This window comes from Saccostrea cucullata, unplaced genomic scaffold, assembly GCF_032062105.1.
Source record: "Saccostrea cucullata isolate Sc308-1 unplaced genomic scaffold, CSIRO_AGI_Scuc_v1 ctg9551, whole genome shotgun sequence".
In the NCBI taxonomy this organism is placed as follows: domain Eukaryota; kingdom Metazoa; phylum Mollusca; class Bivalvia; order Ostreida; family Ostreidae; genus Saccostrea; species Saccostrea cuccullata.
The window spans coordinates 32,501-59,005 of NW_026933906.1; the positions used below are offsets into that span (position 1 = coordinate 32,501).

General features: G+C 30.9%; 2 protein-coding genes and 1 long non-coding RNA gene across 4 annotated transcripts in view; all 3 read right to left on the minus strand.

The window, feature by feature from the left end:
- The window catches only part of LOC134239575 (adhesion G protein-coupled receptor L2-like), a 41,155-nt gene extending 28,581 nt beyond the window's left edge, over window positions 1-12,574 (minus strand). Inside the window, exons 1-4 of one of the 2 annotated variants that reach the window (XM_062721741.1) lie at window positions 12,466-12,574; window positions 10,318-10,431; window positions 9,840-9,929; window positions 9,363-9,698 (exon numbers count right to left, since the gene is read on the minus strand). In XM_062721741.1, the coding sequence (XP_062577725.1) occupies window positions 9,363-9,698; window positions 9,840-9,929; window positions 10,318-10,431; window positions 12,466-12,508 (583 nt within the window). In that variant the 5' untranslated portion in view covers window positions 12,509-12,574. The remainder of the gene's footprint in view (window positions 1-9,362; window positions 9,699-9,839; window positions 9,930-10,317; window positions 10,432-12,465) is intronic. The other variant, XM_062721743.1, reaches the window with a different exon arrangement.
- Window positions 619-4,173, minus strand: LOC134239578 (uncharacterized). Its single transcript, XR_009986249.1, has 4 exons — window positions 4,100-4,173; window positions 1,447-1,532; window positions 964-1,090; window positions 619-659 (listed from the first exon to the last, which is right to left on the minus strand). It is a non-coding gene; the product is annotated as an uncharacterized LOC134239578 (long non-coding RNA).
- Window positions 12,575-16,951: 4,377 nt separating the features above from the next.
- On the minus strand, window positions 16,952-26,447 carry LOC134239576 (adhesion G protein-coupled receptor L3-like). Its single transcript, XM_062721744.1, has 23 exons — window positions 26,316-26,447; window positions 24,465-24,557; window positions 23,561-23,653; window positions 23,137-23,222; window positions 22,740-22,928; window positions 22,575-22,646; window positions 22,367-22,478; window positions 22,131-22,241; window positions 21,965-22,025; window positions 21,758-21,875; window positions 21,615-21,664; window positions 21,377-21,497; window positions 21,142-21,245; window positions 20,905-21,019; window positions 20,137-20,320; window positions 19,930-20,005; window positions 19,784-19,850; window positions 19,439-19,524; window positions 18,955-19,081; window positions 18,610-18,651; window positions 18,374-18,499; window positions 18,040-18,096; window positions 16,952-17,861 (listed from the first exon to the last, which is right to left on the minus strand). Exons 2-23 carry the CDS (start codon window positions 24,520-24,522, stop codon window positions 17,808-17,810), a joined length of 2,109 nt encoding a protein of 702 aa, XP_062577728.1. The 5' UTR covers window positions 24,523-24,557; window positions 26,316-26,447; the 3' UTR covers window positions 16,952-17,807.
- Window positions 26,448-26,505: the final 58 nt, after the last annotated feature.

Consider the following 26,505-nt stretch of genomic DNA (forward strand, 5'->3'; position numbering starts at 1 on the left):
AACCAAGATGTTATTAAAAGATAAATCATGTATTTAAGAAGATACCTTAATGCAATTCCCTTCGATTACTCCTTTCAGAGAACCTTCTTCTTCAGATTGGATCTTTAATATCAATAAGCTTTAATGTTAAAATTTCGCCCCATTTTAGAAATAACTTACTTATATCTTCTTGATTCTATTCCAACTAGCACATACAATTAATTTTTCTGTATTGTTTACCTTATCAGATAGAAATAAACATCAATGGTATCATCCAATGCATTACGTTTCAAAAATATGATAGACGATGACATCATATGCATGATTATATAAGATTAAATTGATCTAAAGTTACATATGTATTTGTTTTATCTTTTGTATCTAGAAAATAACTCACTTTAGACAACAAAGAAAACTTTTGTTTGTTTTCATGGACAGTTGATTGCTGTTCATAAATGTAGAAAGCCTACTTCTCCAATTTTCTGAATCTTTTTTATGTATTCTCTCAACAAGCGACTTTTTGATCTGAAGCATAGAATTTTCTTTTTGTTTATCCAGCAAATTATATTTGCTGACAAGAATTGATTAAAAAATATGATAAAAATATCACCAGTTCTCTGTTATTTACTGTCCTTACCTTTTGTACTTAAAAGACATTTGGAGATGAAAATGCAAAGCCCCTTAAAAGATATAAGCGTACAAATTATATTGCAAAAGATTATCTAATTATTTGATGGTTAAGTCCGTGCTATGAACTACATGTTCAATAGTAAAGGACACTTATTTATCAAATAAAATTGGCATATTCTTACAATGTTAAAAAATATTAATTAAACATCTTGTCAGAGAAGAAATATGGTAACATTTCTCCATATGTTGTCGATTTATTTGCAAGATATTTGCTTCTGTAATAAATTCCCAATCCAGCTACAAAACATTTAACATTTTCTATAAAATTTATATTTCAATTCTAAAAATAAATACCTGAAAGGAATTCAACAGACAAAATATTTACTGAAAAACGACCACATCCTCATTAATTGACAAGAGGCCAAACAACCACGTGACACCGAGAACAGGCAACAGGGTACAGATGGACTTTATTCCGGCTCTGAATAAAAACAAATGAATTATTTAAAAGATAGGCCCTTTTTCAACTTTTAATATTCAGTAAACTAGTCCACGAAACATGGCAAACCATTCTTTATTAATCCATCTTTTCATATAAAACATTTACTGGCGCGACAGCTTTACTTATAAATAAGTCATCAAATATTATTCTTTTGTTTCTATTTTAACCCTGTTTGAGTACGCATCAGTCACCACATGCATGAAATATGCATTAAACATACAGTATTCATGATAAAAATTCACTAAAACAATATAAATCAGTAGCGGAGCAAACCTGACCCTCTACAAACGTCAGAGGTGGTATCATTTTTTGAATTAAAATCCAAACTGACTTACAATTTCCTGTTCCTCCTCTTATCTTGTGGTGAGTATCCAATCGAGCAAAAAGTTACCTAAAGGATAATAACAATGACAATATTGATCTGAAATTAGTAAAAATTTCAAAAATGAAGCTAGTTACACTATCAACAAGCCTTGCCAAGTTCGCGCCATTCACTTTGTTCAAATGAAGAAGTACAGTATCGCTTCGCAAATAAATTTAATGCACAGGAAATATATAAATAAATAAAATTGATCCTAAACGTATTACCATGGGCTTTGCTATAATAAAAAAAGCCGCAGGGTTCTCCATCGTTTGAAATGTTACTGTATTGCAGAGTTTACTCAAAGCAGTTAAATTTCGCATTATTTTCGCGATCCAATTATCGACTGAATCACTTATTCATTATAAATACAAAAGAATACATGCACACACTTATTTTTTAAAAATCGCTAATTTGTTAAACTAATGGTATGGTCGCACATATTGATAGAAGTAAAAACACATGTTTTGAAAAGCAGAGGAAATTCTGGTCGATACAGTCGAACTACTTACCAATTTTGAAAGTCAATTTGCCGTGATGTTGTCAGTTTTCTTGATCGAATTGCCAAATTATAAAAAAAGAAACTTCAATTATTATTAGAGTTCCTTGAAAATTAATTTAAAACTTTTTTACATCAATCGTAAATGATTTCGATATGATGTTTGTACAACATAGTTCTAAAGCCGTGGCTCTATAGAAAACATTTAAATATTTTTTTAAAAATTAAATATGATGTATTTTTAATGCAACTACATTTACCAATTAACCGTTACTAGAAGTGTGAAAACAAATTTTCTTTGTTCCTTCATGCAAAAACTCCAGCGAGGGTCTGGGAGATAATTGGTGTAATATGCGAGGTGAAGCCCTAGTTAATTGCTCTACCCGTTAGAATTGAAAGACGGTAAAATTGTTTGTTTAATACGAAAGCCCAGAAGGCTCATTCGAGATTCAAGTTTCGAAATACGAGATTCAAAATTCGAGATTCGAAATTCGAGTTTCGAGATTCAAGATCCAGATTAACCAATCAAAAGGCTCATTCGAGATTCGAGGTTCGAAATACGAGATTCGAAATTCGAGTTTCGAGATTCAAAATCCAGATTAACCAATCAAATGCGGGTTCAACATTTGATTACTTCCCATTATTATTTTTTTTTCTATCAATAAATCGTTTAATATATTTATAACAAATGAGTCATTTGATTAAATTACAATGCAAGAAAGAGTGTTATATATATTAGAAGGAAAGTTAAATAATCATTGGATTTTTGATCAGCAAGATATACTTCAATTTATATTATGACTTCTTAAATATTAAATAGAATACATATATCAGGAATATATATATTTTTGCATTGTCTACTTTATATAAAGGGTTGTTGACATAATGATAAAGATATAAATAGTGACTAAAGATTAACACAATCCACACCGCTACACGCAACATCTGCCAATATTTCCCGACACTGAAAATGTTACTTTAAAAACTTGAAAGGCAATGTAGCCTTGATAAATAAAAACTGGGTATATTTTAGTCTTTGACCATAAGGCTATGGTCAGAGACTAAAATATAAAACCATAACGCTATAGTACTGCAGCTAGATTAGACTAATCTACTGTTTGATATCAGATAAAATGAATGCTGCATTTATTCTAATTCATATTTGCAATCTGTATTGTATATATAATTGTTAATTAATTCAAGAGATCAAAGCCTTAGATGAAGATAAGTAATTGTAAACTTTATTTGTATGTATTCCCTCTATTAGGAAAACGAGCGCGATTTTTATTTAACAATGCTACATTGCCTTTCAAGTTTTTAAAGTAACATTTTCAGTGTCGGGAAAAATTGACAGGTGTTGCGGGCAGGGGTTGGGATTTTGTTAATCTTTAGACACTATTTATAACTGTATTATTATGTCAACAACCTTTATATAAAGTAGACAATGCAAAAATATATATATTCCTGATACATGTATTCTATTCAATATTTAAGAAGTCATAATATAAATTAAAGTATATCTTGCTGATCAAAAATCCAATGATTATTTAACTTTCCTTCTAATATATATAACACTCTTTCTTGTATTGTAATTTAATCAAATGACTCATTTGTTTTAAATATATCAAACGATTTATTGATAGATAAAACAAAATAAAGGGGAATAATCAAATGTTGAACCCGCATTTGATTGGTTAATCTGGATTTTGAATCTCGAAACTCGAATTCCGAATCTCGTATTTCGAACCTCGAATCTCGAATGAGCCTTTTGATTGGTAAATCTGGATCTTGAATCTCGAAACTCGAATTTCGAATCTCGAATTTTGAATCTCGTATTTCGAAACTTGAATCTCGAATGAGCCTTCTGAGCTTTCGTAGTTTAAAGTTTCAGTTAGAGAGAATTTATGTGTTTGGGTTTTCTGATTTTCACAGATCTAACTGTGTCGGCAAAATTTTAACTGTGTTGCACGCATAAAATTTGAACCGTTACTGAGTCAGAGAAAATTTTACTGTGTCGGGAGCAACACAGTAAAACAGCTCACGGAGAACCCTGTAAGCATTGTTCAACCTTGATCATACATTAAAATAAATGAGATTAAATAAATTATATGAAATGAAAAATATCTACCAGAACGATGCAAGCTACAGGTCCAATGAAGCCATACAAAGCCCCAGTTTCAAGTTATAACCAGCAACTGTAGAAAGCATTGAAACAATTAGTATGGATTTGAATATGTTAAAAAATATATTAAAGGATAAAAATGATAAAGATTTTACCTGGTCTATGAATGGTAGTCCTTGTTCAAGGAATATACAACTCCAAATGTTGTTGCAGTTATAAACGCTGGCAAAACTAAAATAAAGTAAGATTATTTCTATCTAAATATCAATATTAACATATTAAAAGGTCTTCAATAACGATATAATTGTCATTTAAATTTGTTTTTTTTCCCATCGACAAAATAAGTTTTACTCACCAGTTACAATTCCCCAGATGATTTTTCCGAAGAAATTAGCTTTACTTTGAAACGTTGTTGCTTTTGAAAATGATATTTTGATCAGTGAAATGCTACTGAAATAGTACAAACCAATGGCCAGCATCAGAAAGAAAATAAAAAGGCACAGATAATGTAACAATGCTGTAATCACGGTACATCCAACCTGAAACATAAAGCAGAGTCGTCACAATTTGCTTTGACTTGTTATTCCCAGTTCTGTTAAAGTAAATTAAAACAGTTTATAAACCACGTTTCCAATAATGAAAGCGTTATTATAATCATGGTTAACTGACTAAAAACTTTCCTTATTGTCTAAGAAAAAATAGGTTTTGACTGATCCTCTAAACTCGTTTGTGAGACGTATAGAAATACCGCTATATTGAACCCAAAATATAACGAAAGATGGCTTGTTTCAGCACATTGTTAAATCATAACATTTAAAACATTTTATTGTTTTCTGTTATCTAAAGATATTTGAGTGAATTTTGCATGAAGCCTGTCGCTGCCAATCCTATTTGCCCAAAATAGAATGTCAACCTTCTTTCTAACTATTCGTTATCTCCATTTGTTTCATGTAATGCAGAGATTCCGAAAACCAAATTTTTCTATCAGTCATTCGGACTGATGACTTAATGTGTTCTATCAGTCCGAAACATATTCTATCAGTCCGAATAAATTTTCAAAATATACAGTGATTTCTCATGTCATATGTAATTCAAAGAAAATGGCATTGAATATGTAAAAAAAATTGTGGCTCACAAACACTGATTGTGATACCAGGAATATAAAATGCAACTATAATTAATTCAAACATGGCACCAGGTCACACAGGCTTGTGGCAGCACACTAGCCCCAAGTAAATATTGTGAAAAAGAAACAACTAATTACAAAAAAGTTAATTCTTGAAAAAGAAAACTTCTCAAGGTTTCTAGAATTCTTTTTTAAAATATGAAGTTTAATTCTCACTTGTAAATTTGAATCATATATAAATAGCAGTAGAAATTCAAAATAAAAGTAAATTTTAAAAAATAGTCTTTACGTTTTCTCAGTGGGCATTGCACCTCATGACCTATATACTGCATGTGTTGACCAATAACAGAGGAATGGAGGAAATTCGGATTATGAAAAAACGATCGTTTTTGGAAGTAAATAAGTCATGTAGAACTGCAAAATGGATAAGATAATGGATATTTACGAATAATAGGAGCTTGCTGCTTTGAAATTTTTCATTTACGAAGATATTGCAATAGATTACAGTACAATAAATTAATCAGGACAAGCCCTCACCACAATCGGTCACACGGACCGGTACTGTAACGAATTTCATTGGACATTTCGATTTTCTATCGGTTTTGCCGGTAGGACCGATAGTTTTCGGAAACTCTGGTAATGTATATTACATGAAGCATTTTAGTTAGCTAGTTAGTTAGGAGAGTTAGTTAATTTGAAATAAAACCATAATTAAAAATACACGTATTTAATAAATCAATCATATTTGACCTTACCTTATGCTGAATCTTGTCCACTCGTATTAGAAATATCGTGAACGCCAGGGAAATACCGAGGCACAAAAGAGCGATGATCTCATTGACCATTCTGCTGACTTTACATGTGATAGATCTGCAAGAGAGGGAATTAAGAAACTATGGGTTTTATTATGGATCATACGTTGTAAATGCTTCTTACCCTTGAATATAGTCGCACCAGTACTGCAAAATTTGTCAAGTGGTTGCATTCACATATAACGCAAGGATATTTTCAGATTGTATTTTACATCCAATACTCACCAGTACTCTCACATTTAGATCAATTACCCTGTATAACGTATTTCACAAAACTTCATTGAAATATAAATAGAAATGTATTAAAATGAAGGTATTTTAATTCTTTCAAAGGTACTATTATAAACAATTCGGTACCTACTTTACGTGAAAATCCCTAAATAAATATTCGTTGATGGAATTTAAATCCTGGGTAAAAAAAAACAAAACAACGATATAGGGAAAATGCAAAGAGGGAATGCAAATATAGCTATAAAGATTCTCAATTTCATTTAAATTTTAACCCACTTCCTGTTTTGAGAATTTCAAATGCAGTGGAGGAGCTAGTGATTTGTCGAGCAAAATGTCATTAACTGTTATTGTCAACATATCAGAGGAAATTCTGTATCCTGAATTTTCATGTTTGAAAAAAAAGAGAAATTCATTAGAGTGCTTCGTCTTATCTACAAGTCAAGTTTAATGTCAACTTTTATAAAACTTCTTACCTCTTGATGTTGGTAATTAAGTTTCCTAGCGTTTTGTAATTCACCGCAAGATTAGGTAAACCTATTAATTGGAAGTAAATGTAAAACCCTTTGAATTTGAATATAGCTTAACATTGAAACAAATAATATAACTAAATTAAATTCATTTTGAGGAGATAAGTCTGTGCTAAAATAAACACACACGATAAACTTGAATGAACAAATGAATTTGAACACAGCTTAAGAATGAACAAGTGATAAAACCAAAGTAAATTTACTTTGAAGAGATCCATACGCCTGTGCTGGAAGCACCAGTGATGAACCTAAGGTGTTGTTGTTTGTCGAGAAAATTATAGTATCATTTCCCAGACGTTTCGCAGCCTTAAATACTAAAAAAAATTAAATATTTTTATGTTAATCTCTCTGAAAGAAGCTTAAATATAAGTATAAAAATGAATTTTGTAATTTAATTGATGTTTATTACATATATTCTTGGTTGCGTAAAAAGTGATGCTTTCGTTTTCGTTGATGGTCTCTAAGACAAGTAAGCCGAATTTGTCAACAATTCTGAAGATTTTACTTACTCGTCTACTGTTTTGTGTGAGGAAAATAAGAAAAATGAAGCTTAATATAAAAGAAAACAAAGTTTTATAAAAAAAAAAAAAAAAACATTTTCTTGCTTTAAATAAATCACGAACTTATAATACCTTTTCAGCAGAAATGTTTTTCCATGCAGCTGTGTGATTCTCGGCTAGTAGGTTGTCAATTGTTGTCACAATATCCTAAATGACATTATATCAGTATTGAGGAATGAACATGGCAAATGATTGATGAAATAAAATATCCACATATAAATTAAACTTACCGTCTTTGGAAGTGTAATATTAAACTTCGTGCAATCATCCAAAATTTTATCTACAATATCTAGGAAATTGTCTAAATCTTCTGAAGTTAGCACGTTGGTGATTGAAATGTCTTGCAATCTGCTTAGTACATTGTCAATCCGCATATCTTTCTCTGTTTGCGGTAAGTCTTCGCTCGGAACTGTTTCAACCTTGTTAAAAAATATTTTTAAAAATCATAATCTTGAAAAATAGTGTTCCTGTTAACTTTTATAAATACATTGTTTATATTTATGCATACCGTTTCTCTGATATTGTTCTTAGTCACATAATTAGCATGTTGTTCCTGGTGATTCCAGTCCTCAAAGAATGGCGTTGCTGTACGTTATTAAAAATGCATAGATTTAAATACATCATTACTTAAACAACTTTAACATCTTAAAATTTAGATGAACAAAATTTATAGATAAATTCAAGGAGAGGCATATGCGCAACATGCATTGTAGCAGAGATTAAATTAAAAAAAGATCTACTTATCGCAAAATGTTGCATAGTCAATTGGAATTATGTTTTCTGATGATAACGCAGCAGTAGTGGTGAAACAACGTCGCCCATTATGTAAAAGCGTTTGAACTTCCCTATTGATACTGTTTATCAATATTGGTAATTTTTTTAACCATGATAATAAAACGAACAGAAAACTTGCAGTTTCCGTCCAGTTATAATTGAAACGACCCATGGCTTGCTTTGGTGAGCAGAGTTTCCGAAAACTATCGGTCCTACCGGCAAAACCGATAGAAAATCGAAATGTCCGATGAAATTCGCTACAGTATCGGTCCGTGTGACCGATTGTGGTGAGGGCTTGTCCTGATTAATTTATTGTACTGTAATCTATTGCAATATCTTCGTAAATGAAAAATTTCAAAGCAGCAAGCTCCTATTATTCGTAAATATCCATTATCTTATCCATTTTGCAGTTCTACATGACTTATTTACTTCCAAAAACGATCGTTTTTTCATAATCCGAATTTCCTCCATTCCTCTGTTATTGGTCAACACATGCAGTATATAGGTCATGAGGTGCAATGCCCACTGAGAAAACGTAAAGACTATTTTTTAAAATTTACTTTTATTTTGAATTTCTACTGCTATTTATATATGATTCAAATTTACAAGTGAGAATTAAACTTCATATTTTAAAAAAGAACAAACCTTGAGAAGTTTTCTTTTTCAAGAATTAACTTTTTTGTAATTAGTTGTTTCTTTTTCACAATATTTACTTGGGGCTAGTGTGCTGCCACAAGCCTGTGTGACCTGGTGCCATGTTTGAATTAATTATAGTTGCATTTTATATTCCTGGTATCACAATCAGTGTTTGTGAGCCACAATTTTTTTTACATATTCAATGCCATTTTCTTTGAATTACATATGACATGAGAAATCACTGTATATTTTGAAAATTTAACTGATAGAATATGTTTCGGACTGATAGAACACATTAAGTCATCAGTCCGAATGACTGATAGAAAAATTTGGTTTTCGGAATCTCTGGGTGAGAATTTAATCACAAACTCAAACAACAAATTTATCATAAATAGAATTTTATCAGTTAGTTTGCAACAATTGAATTTCTGTATCAAAAGAATTTATGAATCATGCAAATATCAACCTTAATGTATATCCCTGATAAGAAAAAAAAAACATTGTACAGTACAACAAAATGTAATGGCTGCAATTACATTGACTGATTCTCTTGTATGGATGTTTATGATTGGTTACCTGTTTTAGATATCATTGATTGGTCACCTGTTGTGGATGTTGTTGATTGGTCACCTATTGTAGATGTTGTCGATTTGTCACGTGTTGTGGATGTTGTTGATTGGTCACCTATTGTGGATGTTGTTGATTGGTCACGTGTTGTGGATGTTGTTGATTGGTCACCTGTTGTGGATGTTGTTGATTGGTCACCTATTGTAGATGTTGTTGATTGGTCACGTGTTGTGGATGTTGTTGTTTGGTCACCTGTTGTGGATGTTGTTGATTGATCACCTATTGTAGATGTTGTTGATTGGTCACGTGTTGTTGATGTTGTTGATTGGTCATTTATTACTGATGACAAGGACTCCGTGATTGAAGATGTCTCTGTTAAATGTTTTTTTTAAAATCCCACTTATTCTAAACAAACTTTATGCAATAAGCAGAAAAGATATATTCGTGCCCCTGTAAGCAAGCACTTTGTTTAGCTAGAAGGAAAACTTTTTGTTCTTAGATATTTAACTTTACCATGGAAATTAACAATGGGTTCTTCGAAAAGTGTTGTTTGTTCAGGTACATGTAAATCTGGTGGGGTTGATTCTAAGATCAATGAATTGACTGAAAGTACAAAATGAATTTCATTCAAACAAAACTGATCAATTAAACATAAATAGAAAGATTGTTTTATTTTGGCAGGTGTATTCTTTTTAATTTTAATACTACTAATTGCAAAATAGTTCCATAAAATTGTTATAAACACATGAAATTAAGAAATCTCTCATTAATACACTGTGTATCATCTCTTTTGTTTCATCACGAAGTTGTCAATCAAGAATAATAATTTGATATATTGTTATTCTAAGATGTAAATTTTTCGTTCCAAATAGATTTAAAGTTATGTTTTGCTCGATCATTTATATCAAACTTCGGAAACTGTTGCATACATACCTCTTGATTAAAGCTATAAAATTATTTAAATGTGTATAAACAACTTAAAATTACTTACACTGACAGATGAAGCCAGCAATTTCGTTACATGAGACATCGTTCCAATGGAAGTTGTCACCATACAACTTGAACTGTAAGCAATTTTCGTTTCCTCCTGCGTTATTAGGCTCGACTTCAGAAAAAAAATGATTTCGTTAACCATGGAGCTAATGTTTAGTATTTAAAAAAAATTGTGTTTACAATATAAACAACCAAAAAACCAATTCAGTATTTAAATATGTTAAAAAAAATTTAAATTCGATATCAAGAATAATCAAATATGTTTAAACAAATTGAATTTCATTTTATCTTTTCGTTTCGGCGAATTGATTCTGTTTCATTATGACGAAATATCGAACAGTCAGGGTAGTAGAGCGCTCGCTCTGTGATTGGAAGGTCTTGTGTTCGATTCATTGTCCTTAAAAGAGAGAGAGTTGTGTTACCTGCTTTGGCATCTTTTTATCTAAGTATTATTTGTTCAATTGCAAAATTAGAATTGATCGGTTGGTTGTATATTGTTTAACGTCCCTCATGAGAATTTTTTACTCATACGGAAAGGTCACCGTATGCCGGTGGAGGGCTTCAAATTGTGACCTTTACTCGGCACTCAGGGCCATTGAGCACTGAGCAGTGAGGGATCTTTATCGTGCCAACGCCTTCTGCTGACACGGGGCCTCGGTTTTTAAGATCTCATCCGAAGGACCCGCAACGTTCACTTCAAAGTGTCAAGTGCATGGAGAAGCAACAGAAACTTCCTATTTTTTTTTATCGACTTAGGTCAGCCACCGCCGAGATTCGAACTCACGACCTCCCGATCAAGGAGCTCTACCGACTGACCTACCGTTAACGGTCTAAAATTTGGAAGACACAATGATAGATGTTGAATTTCTTGCCCCTTAATAGCTTAATTCACAAACATCTATTTGATACTTTAATTTGGTATGACAACGTGTCAAGATGCCCCTTTCTATAATGGACCCATCACCTGCATAACAAACATTTTAAAGTACAAGAGTTATTATAATTTCAGACCTTTTAAAGTTTTGGACATTCTTAAACGATTTAGGTTCCTTATTATTAACTATATTTATATCATATGTCCAGCAGTTGTAGGATGAAGAACATAAACATGAGGGATAATAATGCTCAAGATGTTCTATGAGAAATTAATAGAGTATTATGTATCAATTAATTCATTATAAAATTGATTAATTGCATTTTGTATTAATTCCAATTCGAGAACATTCGGTCACATGGAGACGTCACTATATACCGGTAAAGGACAAAGATTTTAACCTTTTTTTTAGGAACTCAATACAATTGAGCAGTGAATGATCATTATCATGCCAACGCCTACTGTGACAAGGGGACCGGTTTTTAAGGTTTCATCTGCAAGACCGGCAAACTTAACGTCTTGAATCGGTCATTGACAAGGAACCGTTATTCCCTTTGCTAATATCTTAGGTTTGACGCGACGCAGCAAACGAGAATCGAACCTGGGCATTTTCATAAATTCAGTGAATAGAATATTGAGAATGAAGAAGTTCGGGCTTTACGGACCTTAGATATTGGCTTGGATAGCTAAGAGATTAGAGCAGGGGTCCCAGGTTCGCTTCCCAGTCCAGCCAACAATTAACTGTTTTCTTCCTACATTTCGCCTCTCCTACTACATTTGGTGGGGGGGCATAGTGGGTGCCTTGTTAAGGTTACAGTGTATGGTAAATTAGTAATTACTGGCAGGACCCTAGAAATTGTGTCTTCGAGGTCGAAGAAAGCTTAAGGAGGGAGGAATGTAGAAGTTCGGGCTTTACGGACCATGGATATCGGCCTGGATAGCTCAGTGGTTAGAACACTTGTAATGCAGGGGTCACGGGTTTGATTCTCTGTCCAGCTAGCATTTTTCTTCGAGCATTTATTCTTTCTTACTACAGAGATAATTAGCTGTAATCATCAGGCCATTGAAACAATAAAACTTGAAAGCGGGCGATGTCTTAGCATATAGGACTGGAAAATGTCAAACATAATTAGACCAGAAGGATTCTTTTTTTTAAACTAAGTCATTCGAAGACCGATTAAAAACTAACCATACTATCCGCTAAAATATAGAATGTTCCATTATAACTATTTCTAACAAAAAATTCAAATTTAAATCAGTATTAAAAGAAACCTTGAGCCCAGTATGTTGGTAGAGTAATTGGAGTATCATCCATCCACGTCCAGTTTCTAGAGGGATGTTTCTTACCCCCGATGGAATACGAACCAACGCTTTTTCTAAGATTATCTACAGTGAAAGATAACTTTACGTTTAATATCTTCTCGTTTATATATAGTACAAACAAACCCTATATATATTACAATATTATATTGTTGAATTCATTTTAAACTATTATAAATATTACAATTCTACTCACCGAAGATACAATACGCTTGAAAAAAATGACCATCCATAGGCTAAAGTTCCACCGGCTTCTTCACAATACTCAGCTGCTGTAAGCCAGCTGTATTTTTTCAACCCTTCAAATTGGTATGTTTTCCCATTTCCCACACAAGGCTTGAGTAGGCAGAATATTTCGGGAACGGAAAATATCATTCCTGTAAATAAAATGTAAAAATTATAGAGAGAAAGAGAAAAAAAGAAAGAGAGAGAGAGAGAATAAAAGATCAAACGTCTAATACGTACCTATCAAGATAAAATTTAAAATCATCGTGTGTTTTCGTATTATCGTACGTGTTGAACAGCTCTTTCAATAGGAACTTAATGTTGCTATCTATTAACGTCTGAACAAAAATAGATTAACAATAACTAAGTTTATACCATAACTTGGGCGTTTTTACTTCCGTGTTTTTATTAAGTGTTTATTCTTAAGTGTTACAAATTATATGCTTGATAATAGGTTTGAAAATGCTCAATCTTTATCATTTCACAACATTTTTTGTAAGATTTTCAGATAAAATATCAAAATGTTAGGTTCATTCTTAAGTACACATTTATATGGCCTTTTATGATTGAAATTTTTTTTTTTAAATGCCTTCTTATAATCATGTTACTAACTTTAGGTTCTATGATTTTACTTATGGGGCACATGACAATAACTAACTCAAGTACCATTTGTGCTTTCTTTTTTTAAACTAGCCTTGATAAAACGAGTCTACGACACTTAATCCAGCCGACCATCTAAGATATGTACTCATTTGTTTATAATAGTCTTTTTACTCTTTACACTTCCTGATAGTAAGTAGAGTCATCGGGAGAGGTTTTTTATACAAAGTATTATTGAAAGAACAAAAGCAGAATTATTAAAATCTTCTCACTATTCCCTGTATAGAAATTTATTGCAAGAAAGAGTACAAAAACTATCTTTCATTCATGGTTGAGCCTTGGAAATTTCAATAGCCACAAATTGTGCTCCCTTATTGCACACACTTGTTATGTAAAAGAAATGAAGCTTGTTTTAAACTTATTCGATAAAACATTTAGAGATAACGAACAGTATCCCAGATCAAAAGTCCATAAAACAGTACAAAATAGAGACAGAACAAACAAGGACCTCCGAAACATCAGAGACCAAGTGCCATGGAGGAGTGAGCATTCCCTATCATCCGGTCACACACGTCGTGTGCTCCTTGTCATGACTGGGATATTACAGAAAAATCCATCGTCAATTCAGTGTATAAAAAATGGACTAATAATTAGTATGAAAAAACTTCAGTCAGCATTTGACTCAATGATAAATTGTATTTACTGACAAAATCAGTGTATCGACCATAGAACATACAAAATGATGACTTTAAACGAGACTGCTGATATTCTTGTTTCATTAATTTGTTTGTCAATAATTTACCTCGTTGTAGAACTTCTACATACATTGAGCATGCTCTTGCGTATTTTATCAAGTGAGATATGTAAACTATGTATACAGGTGACAAAGGTATATAGCTGAATAAGGAAGGGAAGTTGACGATAGAAAAGTTAAAGCCATCACGATTATCATACAGCTTGGTTGATAAATTACCATTTCGTCTTTTTCAAGTAAAATATCATAATATAAAACAGATGTGTCAGACTCTGTTGTGTCTTTTATTTCAAGCTCACCACGATATTGACATGAGAATGAAAATGACCACTATTCATTGACAGTACGTCGTTGATATATCTAAATATCGAGGTGAAGGCCAAATAAAGTGTTTTCCACTTTTCATGTATAAGATTTTGCACAAATTCTGCTTCATATGGATACAAAAAAAGTCTGCTAATAACGGAGCGCAATTGGTACCATTGGAAATTCCAATAGATTGTTGGAGGACCTGGTCTCTAAAATCTAGATATTGTCAATCAGAAACTCAAGCATCTTTTAATGTCAATTTTAGAGTGCTTGTGTGCTGAATCAGAAAGTGTTTAAACAAAATAATTCTGCAAATGTCCAATGACCAGGTTAGTAAATTTACGAGTTCAATTTTTATAGAAAAATCAGCTGTCAATGATATGAAAAATGAAAACTTTGATTGTCAATTAACTTTATTGAAAAATATATAAAAAAAAATAAATAATATTAAAATATAAAGTTGAGTACAGTATTGGTAATTTTTTTTTTCAAAGATACAGGTATTATGATTCAAAATATACTAGGTTTAAAACGTATACCATGCACTGATTACACTTTTTGTCAAATAAATAAGACGAATATGTATATGAAAAAGTAAAACTATACATACATATATATACATCTGTATAAGATACATTTCAAGGCAATTACTTTTTCATTGTACCGAGCTGCTAATGAATTTTAGCACACTATAAAATTAATGGTTATGCGTGTACATACATAGATCCATCAAAAACGGTAAGTGCCAATGCAGACTAGCTAATTAAAATTGAGAATATAGTCCTAATTATATAGTCTTCTAGCTAATTTTAACTTATAATGTTCTAATCTACCTCTGTCTCATTTAAAGATGCAGAACTGCATAGATTTCGTAAAGGTATGTAAAAGGGTAAAGGTAAGACAAATATGAAACAGTATAAAAAAGTTTTCTGAATTAAACGTTCGTGATTTATCTATTTTGATTTATGCATAATATACTTAAAGCTCGCCATCAATGGGTTCAAAAATTTGAGATAAAATAATTACAGATATTTCGTAAGCATGAATATGCATACATAGCTATAAAGCTTGGAAGGACTTGGTAGCTTCTAAATAATTTATAAATATATATTTGGTTATTTAGCATTTTTTGCTGATAAGAGATTTTCATCTAATTCTACAAACAATTTACGAGAGACGTTCGATAAATAATGTCATCAGCTCAATGGCATACAACATAGAAATTATATGCTATCATACTTGACTTCCTCTAGTTATTGAATCTTTAATGAGTTAATAACAGTTTATGTGACTACTTTTCATCACAAAGTTCCATTGTGAGAAGATGGAAAACAAGGGCAATTCAAGACACTGCATTTAAAATGAAAAGTCAAAAACTAGTAAACTAGAGTAAAATTAAACGCTTCATTAAAGCTGCTGTAAAACTTGATAAGAATCCCGGAGATATATTTACTGAAATATGTGAAATTTACAGCAACCTATGTCTGTTTTATACACACATGAGCAGGTAGATTTCAATGAACAAATCTGATATAATGGGCATCAATAATGGTTATCGTCCTTGGCGACTAGGACATACAATAACCCATGTATATTTGCGGAAATTCTACAAATTTTCACTGATATTGTTGATTAACTTTAAAACACATAGAAAATTTGATAGACATCATTTTGGGGGTGGTTCACACTGTTTTAAAAAAGATTTGGTAGTATAAAGTTTAAGACTCAATGTCACCCAATATTTTTGAAAAATAATTGAAAAAGACACCGTGTAGGAATATCTAAACAATTATTTTAAAAAACAAAAAAATGTACTTATCCATGTTTGTCTGAAATTCAAACAGATAATGAAATTTTAATCCATTTTGCTTGAAACTCTCAAAACAAATTTAGAATGAGATACACTTGACAAAAAGAAAAAACCCAAAGATCTGAAAAGTGCAATGAATTGTAAGAGCACAAAAACAATTTTATATGCTATTTTCTTAAATATTAGTGGTCTTGTTGTTCAAATTCTTATTGGGAGAGTAATTTCAATTTCTGGAAGAGTCTAGAAAACAAAATGTTTGAAAAAGTGAAATGTTTATGAGAGGAATAACAGGAAATTTACATTTTTTTCTTAATGCTACAACCCCAGAATCCATGGAGAGTATAGGAGTTCTTGGGATAAAAAGAAAGTTAATATTTTGTCATACCAACAATATTGGCCAGCATTTTCAACCTTTTACTTGTTTTATTTCCCAAACTCGAAAATACACCTTTCAGAAAGAAAAAAAAACAAGTACAGGAAATCATAAGATCTGCCATATTCCAGTATACGAAGGGTCATACTGAAAATGTGTTCTAAAAACAATTAGAAATTGAATAAAAATGTTGCGGACATGTGTTTTAATAAAAAGATAATATTTTAGTTTATTCATTAAGACTTAATCATAGAAAAGCGTTGTTTCTTTCCGAGCACCAATGACATAATTTATTGAACATCCCTCGTAAGTTACCACCATGTAAATTTAAATAAAATAGAACGTGAAATATTCGGCCCTGCTATTTTTTTTATTGTTTAATTGATTTTTGAGCTTGAATATTGTTCGTTATCTACATACATTTCATTTTATTGAAACAAATACTTAATGTAGTAAAATTTTTAATGTTCTTTCTTAAGAGAAGATATGACAAAATAGTTAAAGAAAGATATGGAGATAACAAACTGTATTCAAAAGACTAGAGTCAAAGCAATATATGTTTTTGTACCTGAAGGTAAACTGTTGTTCTTGGACCGTGGTCTGTTAAAACACTTTCCAAAGAAATTTTATATGACTATAATCATGCAGATAAAATTCAAGTTAAAAACAACAAAAGCAGATTATTTTAATTGTAGCCAACTAATTGATTTGAAATTACCTTTCTAAAAAGATATGTACAAATAAAATTAGCGTATCTTTAAAGAATTAAGAGTGTTGAAATTTTAAACATTAAAACTGCTAATCATCAATAATAATTGACTGATTGTTTGTTGGTTGTTTTACATTATTGTGAGAATTTGAACGTCAGGGGCTTACCAATTTGGACATACTTGGTAGTCAAAGCCATTAAGTAGTGACAAACTCGACATGGAACCTATGCTCATTAGACCATTTTAAAACGTCCCATGCATTAATTGTACTTCTTTTGCCAAGGACGTAGAACCCGTGTAACTTTCTTTGATAAAAATCGTAAGTTTGAATGAGAGTTGATCCCAGAGCCCAGATAATGAAACAAATGAGTTTCCACTATGCTCAAGACAGCAATAGTTATGTTTAGACAATGTATGAAGTCTATAATATGCTGCTTTGGTGATAAAATATTCTTCAATGGATCTTTCTTTCTTTTTCTTATTAGTGGAATTTTTCATGTTGTAATCAATTGTCTATAATTGTTTTAGAGCTATATTGTCGCCGTCTCTACTCTTGAAAGAAATACCCTGAAATATCAAATTTATTTTCACAGTATACATTTGAATTTTCCTTTTATATTATTAACTTCTTTATTCAAAAGACAGTGAAAAAATTTATTAAAATTACAAATTTCCATTTTTTAGTAGGTTAATAGAAGTAGCCAAGTTGTTATTAAAAAGATAATTCATGTATTTAAGAAGATACCATAATGCAATCCCCTTCGATTACTCCTTTAAAAGAATCTTCTTCTTCAGACTGGATCTTTAATATCAATAAACTTTAATGTTAAAATTTCGTCCCATTTTAGAAATAACTTACTTATATCTTTTTTATTCTATTCCAACTGAAAGCACATACAATTGTTTTTTTCTATATTGTTTACCTTATCAGATAGAAATAAACATCAATGGTAATATCTGATGCATTACGTTTCAAAAATATGATAGACGATGACATCATATGCATGATTGTATAAGATTTAATTGATCTAAAGTTAAACATGTATTTGTTTTATCTCTTGTATCTACAAAATACTCACTTTAGACAATGAAGAAAACTTTTTTGTTTTCATGGACAGTTGATTGCTGCTCAGAAATGTAGAAAGCCTACTTCCCCAATGTTCTGAATCTTTTTTATGTATTCTCTCACCGAGCGACTTTTTGATCTGAAGCATATAATTTTCTTTTTGTTTATCCAGCAAATTGTATTTGCTAACAAGAATTGAAAAAAAACGATAAAAAATATTACCATTTCTCTGTTGTTTACTGCCCTTACCTTTTTACTTAAAAGACATTTGGAGATGAAAATGAAAAGCCCCTTTAAAGATATAAGAATAAAAATTATATTACAAAAGATTATCTAATTATTTGATGGTTTAGTCCTTGCTATGAACTACATGTTCAATAGTAAAGGACACTTATTTATCAAATAAAAGTTTCATATTTTTACAATGTTAAAAATATTAATTAACCATCCTGTCAGAGAAGAAATATGGTAACATTTCTCTATATGTTGTTGATATATTTGCTAGATATTTGCTTCTGTTATAAATTCCCAATACAACTACAAAACATTGAACATTTTCCATAAAATTTATATTTCAATTCTAAAAATAATTACCTGAAAGGAATTCAACAGAGCAAATATATACTGAAAAACGACCACATCCTCATTAATGGACAAGAGGCCAAACAACCACGTGACACCCAGAACAGGTAACAGTGTACAGATGGACTTTATTCCGGCTCTGAAATAATACATTTGAATTATTTATAAGATAGGCCCTTTTTCAACTTTTAATATTCAGTAAAACTAGTTCACGAAACATGGAAAACCATTCTTTATAAATCCGTGTTTTCATTTAAATTATTTACTGGCGCGACAGCTTTACTTATAAATAAGTCATCAAATATTATTCTTTTGTTTCTATTTTAACCCTGTTTGAGTACGCATAAGTCACCACATGCATGAAATATGCATCAAACATACAGTAATCATGATAAAAATTCAATAAAACTATATAAATTAAAAGCGGAGCAAATGTGGGCCTCTACAAACGTCAGAGGGGATATCATTCCTTTAATTAAAATCCAAACTGACTTACAATATCTTGTTCCTCCTCTTATCTTGTGGTGTGAATCCAATGGAGCAAAGAGTCACTGAGAGGATAATAACAATGACAATATTGATCTGAAATTAGTGAAAAATTTTAAAAATAAAGCTATTTACATTATCAACAAGCCTTATCAAGTTTGCGCCATATACTTTGTTCAAATGAAGAAGTACATCATCGTTTCGCAAATAAATTGAAAGCACGGGAACGATAAAAATAAATGAAATTTATCATAAACCCATAACCAGGGGCTTTTCTTTACAAAAGAAAATAAAATAAGCATTGTTCAACCTTGATCATACTTTAAAAAAATTATATGAAATGAAAAACATCTACCAGAACGATGCAAGCTACAGGTCCAACGAAGCCATACAAAGCCCCACTTTCAAGTGATAACCAGCAACTGTAGAAAGCGTTGAAACAATTAATATGGCTTTCAATACCTTAAAACATCTTAACGGATAAATTTATAAAGATTTTACCTGGTCTTTGAGTGGTAGTCCTTGTTCAAGGAATATACAACTCCAAATGTTGTTGCAGTTATAAACGCTGGCAAAACTAAAATAAAGTAAGATTACTTCTATTTAAATATCCATATTAACACACTAAAACATCTTCAATAACGATATAATTGTAATTTGTGTTTGTTTGTTTTTTTTTGTCCATCGACAAAATAACATTTTACTCACCAGTTACAATTCCCCAAATGATTTTGCCGAAGAAATTGGCTTTACTTTGAAATGTTGTTGCTTTTGAAAATGACATTTTGATCAGTGAAATGCTACTGAAATAGTACAAACCAATGGCCAGCATCAGAAAGAAAACAAAAAGGAACAGATAATGTAACAATGCTGTAATCACAGTACATCCGACCTGAAATATAAAGCAGAGTTATCACAATTTGATTTGACTTGTTATTCCTCTTTCTAGGAGTGTCGATTGAAACAGTTTATAAACGATGCTGCAATCCAACCATGAAAAGAAAGCATTATTATAGTCATGGTTTATTTTATCAATAGATTTTCTTATTACCTAAGAATCAATAGCTATTGACTGATTAAAACACTCAATTTTTTTTGGGCACTACCCTCCAAACCATTCTGAGAGTCATACAGAAAAACTGTTACATTGTACCCTAAATATAGAGAAGGACGGGTCTGTTTGTGAAATCAAAACATTTAAAACTTTCATTGTACTCTGTAATCTGAAGACAAATCGGTGAATTTTGCGCGAAGTCTGTCGCTAGCTATTCTATTTGCCGAAAGGCATATAAAGAAAATACAGCTATTTATGTTTTATTTTGAGTAAGTTTTTAATTTGAAAATAAAAATGACGTGGTTCATATAATGTATATTTCCTAAAGCATGTTTAATATATATGAGAGTAAATTGATTTGAAATACAGAAAACTTACAAAATATATACATATTTAAGAATTTTTGATATTATTATCATTACCTTATACCGGATCTTGTCCACTCCTATTAGAAATATCGTGTACGCCAGGGCGATACTAAGACAAAGAAGCACCGTGATCTTATTTACCATTCTGCTGATGTCACATGAAATAGATCTACAAGAGAGGGAATTTAAAAACTATGGATTTTATTTTGGATCATACGTTGTAAATTAGAAATAAAAGCAGTGCACGATGTTTGAGTAAAAGTACATGTTGGTGATCTGACTATTTCTTACTTCCAAAGAACAATGTAAACTATGGCTGTCAGCAAAGAGAGAAACACGGATATCGAACAACCAATTATAGATATCCAACTCAACGCCTTATCTTCCTCTTGAAGCTGAAGAATTAGAAATTTGCGGTTGGACATCATTTACGAAGAGGTATATGTTTAGTAAAATTATTTAAGTATAAAGCAATAATTTCATCGGTGTTTTATCTTTAAATTTTCGTAGAGATTTCAATGATTACCCTTGAATATGGTCGAACCAGTACCGCAAAATTTGTCAGATGGTTGCATTCACAGTGAAGATAAAGATCATCTGTAGATAGTAATCTACACCCTAGTGTTGACCACCCACCATTTCCGTTACTGTAATACATTATTCACCAGACTCATATTCAAATACGATTATATGTGTATTAATATTAATACATTTTTAATTTTTTTAATAAGCAGTTTACTTTTTGTCAACAATTCAACACTAACTTGAGATCAAAATCCCAAAATACACATTCTCTGATCAATTTGTGGGAATTCTAAAATAAAAATAAAAAGAAAATGATGATAGTATTTTCACTTGAACATCAAAGATTTTTTTATTCAAAATGCCTGGAAGGAGTTTCACATACCCCGTGCTTTAAGAACTTTAAATGCAATGAAGGGTCTAGTCTTTCTCCAAATAAAGGGTCGCGGAGTGTTAAAGACATGATATCAGAAGAAATTTTGTATTCTGAATAATCTTTATTTCTGAAAAAAAAAGAATTTAATATAAACGTATTGTTTTAGCAAAAACATGCTGTATGATGAAAATATATGAATTTTTAGGAAATTCCTACCTATTTCTGTCGTTAATCAACTTTCCAAGCGTATTATATTTTACCGCAAGGTACTCGATATCTAAAGTTTGAAATAGTATATATGTTACCCATTGATTTAGTCAAAGTTTACAGTAAAAATTGAAGCCACTAAATGACGATAGGTTTGTTGAGGATCTGAAATTACTTCGATTAAATCGTTGAGTCTGCACAGGAAGCACTAGTGATGAACCAAAGATGCTACTGTTTTCCGGGAAAATAACACTTTGTTTTGCTGCAATCTTTGCAACTGTAAAAACTTATACAAATAGAAATAATTTTTATTTTTGAAGATCTCAAATGAAGCGTTATACCGATGAGAAAAGAAAACAAATCGTAAGCATTATAAAAATAACACTAATTAGGGGCTTTCATGCACATTACCTAAATTTTTGGTCATGTTAAATTGATTGATTTCGTTCTCCTTGATGGTCTCTAAGATATGTAAGCCGACCTTGTCTACCAATCTAAATATCTTATCGAATCTTGCAGTTGCCTGTTGAAGAGATATGATAATGATCATGAATTAAAAAAATTGCTTGTGATGTTTAGGAAATTTTCACATTAATCTGACTTTAAAAATGATAAAAACCTGTTTTGTGGACTTGTTCTGGCAGGCAACAGTATGGTTGTCAGCAAGGAGGTTGTCAATTGTCACAATCATCTAAATAGCAATATGTAAAAACATAGGAAATTACAAAATAAAGGAGGGATTAGATAATGGATTTTTAATTAGCAAAATGAGAAATGAAAATACCATCCTTGGGATTGAAACACTCAATCCTCTACAGACATTCACAATTTCATCTAACAAATTTATTGAGCTCTCAAAATCCTCAGAAGTTGGTTCTTTATTGATGGAAATATCTTGTAATTTATGTAGTGCCCTCTCAATCGTCTCTTCTATTTCTTTCTTTGACTGATTTCCTCTAAGAACTGAATCAACCTGGTTTAATTTTTTTTAAAGATATAAAGACTTTTATTCTAGTTATTTACTAGAAACATTCTAAGATTTAAATCAAATCGGTTTAATTTTTTTTACGATACCGAGGCAATGATATTATTAGTTATACAACGTTTTAACATTTTTTTTGTGTAAACCTACATTTGTAAAGCAAGCTGCATTTCTTAATATAATGCATATAGAAAGATACCATTTTACCAATCTTCTCAGTATTTGGCACGCAATCTCTATGTTGTTCTTTGTATTCTAAGTCATCAAAATACGACGCTGTTGTACCTTGACGGGAAAACATCATTTAAAATACATGTTCACGTTATGAGTTATGTACATTTTCTTTGCGAACATAAAACATTGTAACAGTACTTTCATACCAGAAGATGGATTGTGTTGTATCTATACTCTTTGTCCCGTGTTTTTGTATTTGAATATTTGAAAACTGAGCTCTTTAAAATTTCGTTTTATATGGCACCTGATCCCCCTCTCATGTTAAAGAGGTCCCTGTCTTCTTTGCTCCGGATGGACTTTTGAGCTTTAATACTGTTAGTTATCTTCATACGTTTCACTGTACAATAAATTCTAGTAAGTATCAATTTCACTTTACATGTAATCATTACCTATCCATTTTATAGTTGTGTCTTTGGGTGTTGTTATTATTGTTGGTTGTTCACTCATTCCTGATAAAATGCTCTCTGTTATGTCTGATTTCTCTGTTAACAAAGATTATTTCTTATGTTATTTAATCAAGTTCATAATTAAAATGCATTAAATTCATTATAATTTTATCAAATCAACCTATACCGAGTATTGGCGACTATGAAAGTCGACACTTGCAGTAAAATAAATACCTCATTACACACGCAATGCTAATCTTTAGTAAAAGGATTTTAGACAGAAAACTCCTCTCTCACTTATCAAAACTTAATTATACCAATGCTTTCTTTTTGTTTTGTTTAAAATTAGTTTTATTCTGATGTGAATTCAATCAAAGAAATCTTGTATCCGTATGTGACATTCATAAAATTTTAACTCGACTCTTTTAATCTATCAATGATAAATCCTTGCGTTGGGATAAATTTATTGTTAAACTGGTTAAGACTACCGAAAGGAAAATGAAAAATGCAAGAGTGAAATTTTACTGTTCACATTGGTGAGTCTTGTAATAAAATTCACTTAATGTGTGATTAAAAGAGTTTTGAACTTAAAGCAAGCAATTATTTCAACCGTAAGTCATGGATCTCATACTGTAAAATCACATATAACTGAGCTCTTTTATTTTCTGTTTTACATGGCACCTGATTCCGCTCTCATGTTTAAGAGGTCCCTGTTTTTGGTTTTTTTTTTTTTGTTTGTTTGTGTTTTTTTGTTTGTTTGTTTGTTTTTTTTTTTGTTAGTTTTTTTTTTTTTTTTTTTTTTGCTCCGGATGGACTTTTGAGCTTTAATACTGTTAGTTATCTTCATACGTTTCACTGTACAATTAATTCTAGTAAGTACCATTTCCACTTTACATGTAATCATTACCTATCCGTTTTATAGTTGTGTCTTTGGGTGTTGTTATTATTGTTGGTTGTTCACTCATTCCTGATAAAATGCTCTCTGTAATGTCTGATTTCTCTGTTAACAAAGATTATTTCTTATGTTATTTGATTAAGTTCATAATTTATATGCATTATATTCATTATAATTTTATCAAATCAAGCTATACAGATGATTGGCGACTACCAAAGTCGACACTTGCAGTAAAATAAATACCTCATTACACACGCAATGCTAATCTTTAGTAAAAGGATTTTAGACAGAAAACTCCTCTCTCACTTATCAAAACTTAATTATACCAATGCTTTCTTTTTGTTTTGTTTAAAATTAGTTTTATTCTGATGTGAATTCAATCAAAGAAATCTTGTATCCGTATGTGACATTCATAAAATTTTAACTCGATTCTTTTAATCTATCAATGATAAATCCTTGCGTTGGGATAAATTTATTGTTAAACTGGTTAAGACTACCGAAAAGGAAAATGAAAAATGCAAGAGTGAAATTTTACTGTTCACATTGATGAATCTAGTAATAAAATTCACTTAATGTGTGATTAAAAGAGTTTTGAAATATAAGCAAGCAATTTTTTCAACCGTAAGTCATGGATCTCAAATGTAAAATCACATATAACTGAGCTCTTTTATTTTCTGTTTTACATGGCAACCTGCCGCTGACACGGGGCTCTCATGTTTAAGAGGTCCCTGTTTTTGGTTTTTTTTTTTTGTTTGTTTGTGTTTTTTTGTTTGTTTGTTTGTTTTTTTTTTTTTTTTTTTTTTTTTTTTTTTTTTTTTTTTTTTTTTTTTTCACGGAGCGATGGACTTTTGAGCTTTAATACTGTTAGTTATCTTCATACGTTTCACTGTACAATTAATTCTAGTAAGTACCATTTCCACTTTACATGTAAAATACCTATCCGTTTTATAGTTGTGTCTTTGGGTGTTGTTAGAGAAATGTTGGTTGTTCACTCATTCCTGATAAAATGCTCTCTGTAATGTCTGATTTCTCTGTTAACAAAGATTATTTCTTATGTTATTTGATTAAGTTCATAATTTATATGCATTATATTCATTATATATTTTATCAAATCAAGCTCTTTAAAATTTTGCGACATACGTAAGTCGACACTCTCAGTAAAAAAAATACCTGTTTTTTTTTTTTTTTTTTCATTACACTCGCAATGATGATCTTGAATGCTGTTCGATATTTCATACACGGTACAAAACTAAGTACCATTTCCACTTATCAAAATCTAATTATACCAATGGTGTTTTGGGTGTTTTGTTAAAATTGTTTTATTCTGATGCGAATTCAATCAAAGCAATCTTGTATCCGTATGTGACATTCATAAAAAATTTAACTCGACTCTTTTAATCTATTAATGATAAATTCTTGCGTTGTGATAAATTACTTGTAAAAAAAACTTCCTAATTACACTCGCAATATTTATAATGAAATATGCAAGGGTGGAATTCTACTGTCCACGTATGAATCAATAGTAATGAAATGCACTTAATGTGTGATTGAATGAAGTTTTGAACATAAAGCAAGCAATTATTTTAACCGTAAGTCATGGATCTCATACTGTAAAATCACAAATTTTCGTGGTTTGAGGATAAAATGTTGGTTCATGGGGATTTGATTTCGTGGATGAAGAACTTTTAATAGTTGTGCATATGAAAATTTATATTTTGTGGTTGGCATGAATTCGTGGGTCTCTTCATACCTCGAAAACAATGAAAATTAAAACCCCATGAAAATAAGTGATTTCACAGTATATGTTTGTGTTATTATAATAATTTCTTATTTGTAAACATTGTATAAAATACCGTCACTCACTCTGACAAATGTATCCGCCTCTGATGTTCCTGTCACAAGAGATGTCATTCCAAAGGTACGTATCATTTCTATACCATATTTGTAAACAATTCTCTTTTCCTCCAGAGTTATTCGGCTCATCTGAAGGGAAAAAAAGATTTCATTATGTTACACTCATACTTACTTATATTTCATTATACTCACACTCAAC

Excerpts from the sequence above, each read along its gene's own strand:
- LOC134239576 (XM_062721744.1), bottom strand. The coding sequence starts at position 24,522 with ATGAGTGAACAACCAACAATAATAACAACACCCAAAGACACAACTATA. Across the intron at positions 22,929-23,136 it reads CTGAGAAGATTGGTAAAATG|GTTGATTCAGTTCTTAGAGG; the intron begins GTATCTTTCTAT and ends AAATTAAACCAG. Across the intron at positions 18,652-18,954 it reads CTCTGTTGAATTCCTTTCAG|GGGCTTTTCATTTTCATCTC; the intron begins GTAATTATTTTT and ends ATATCTTTAAAG.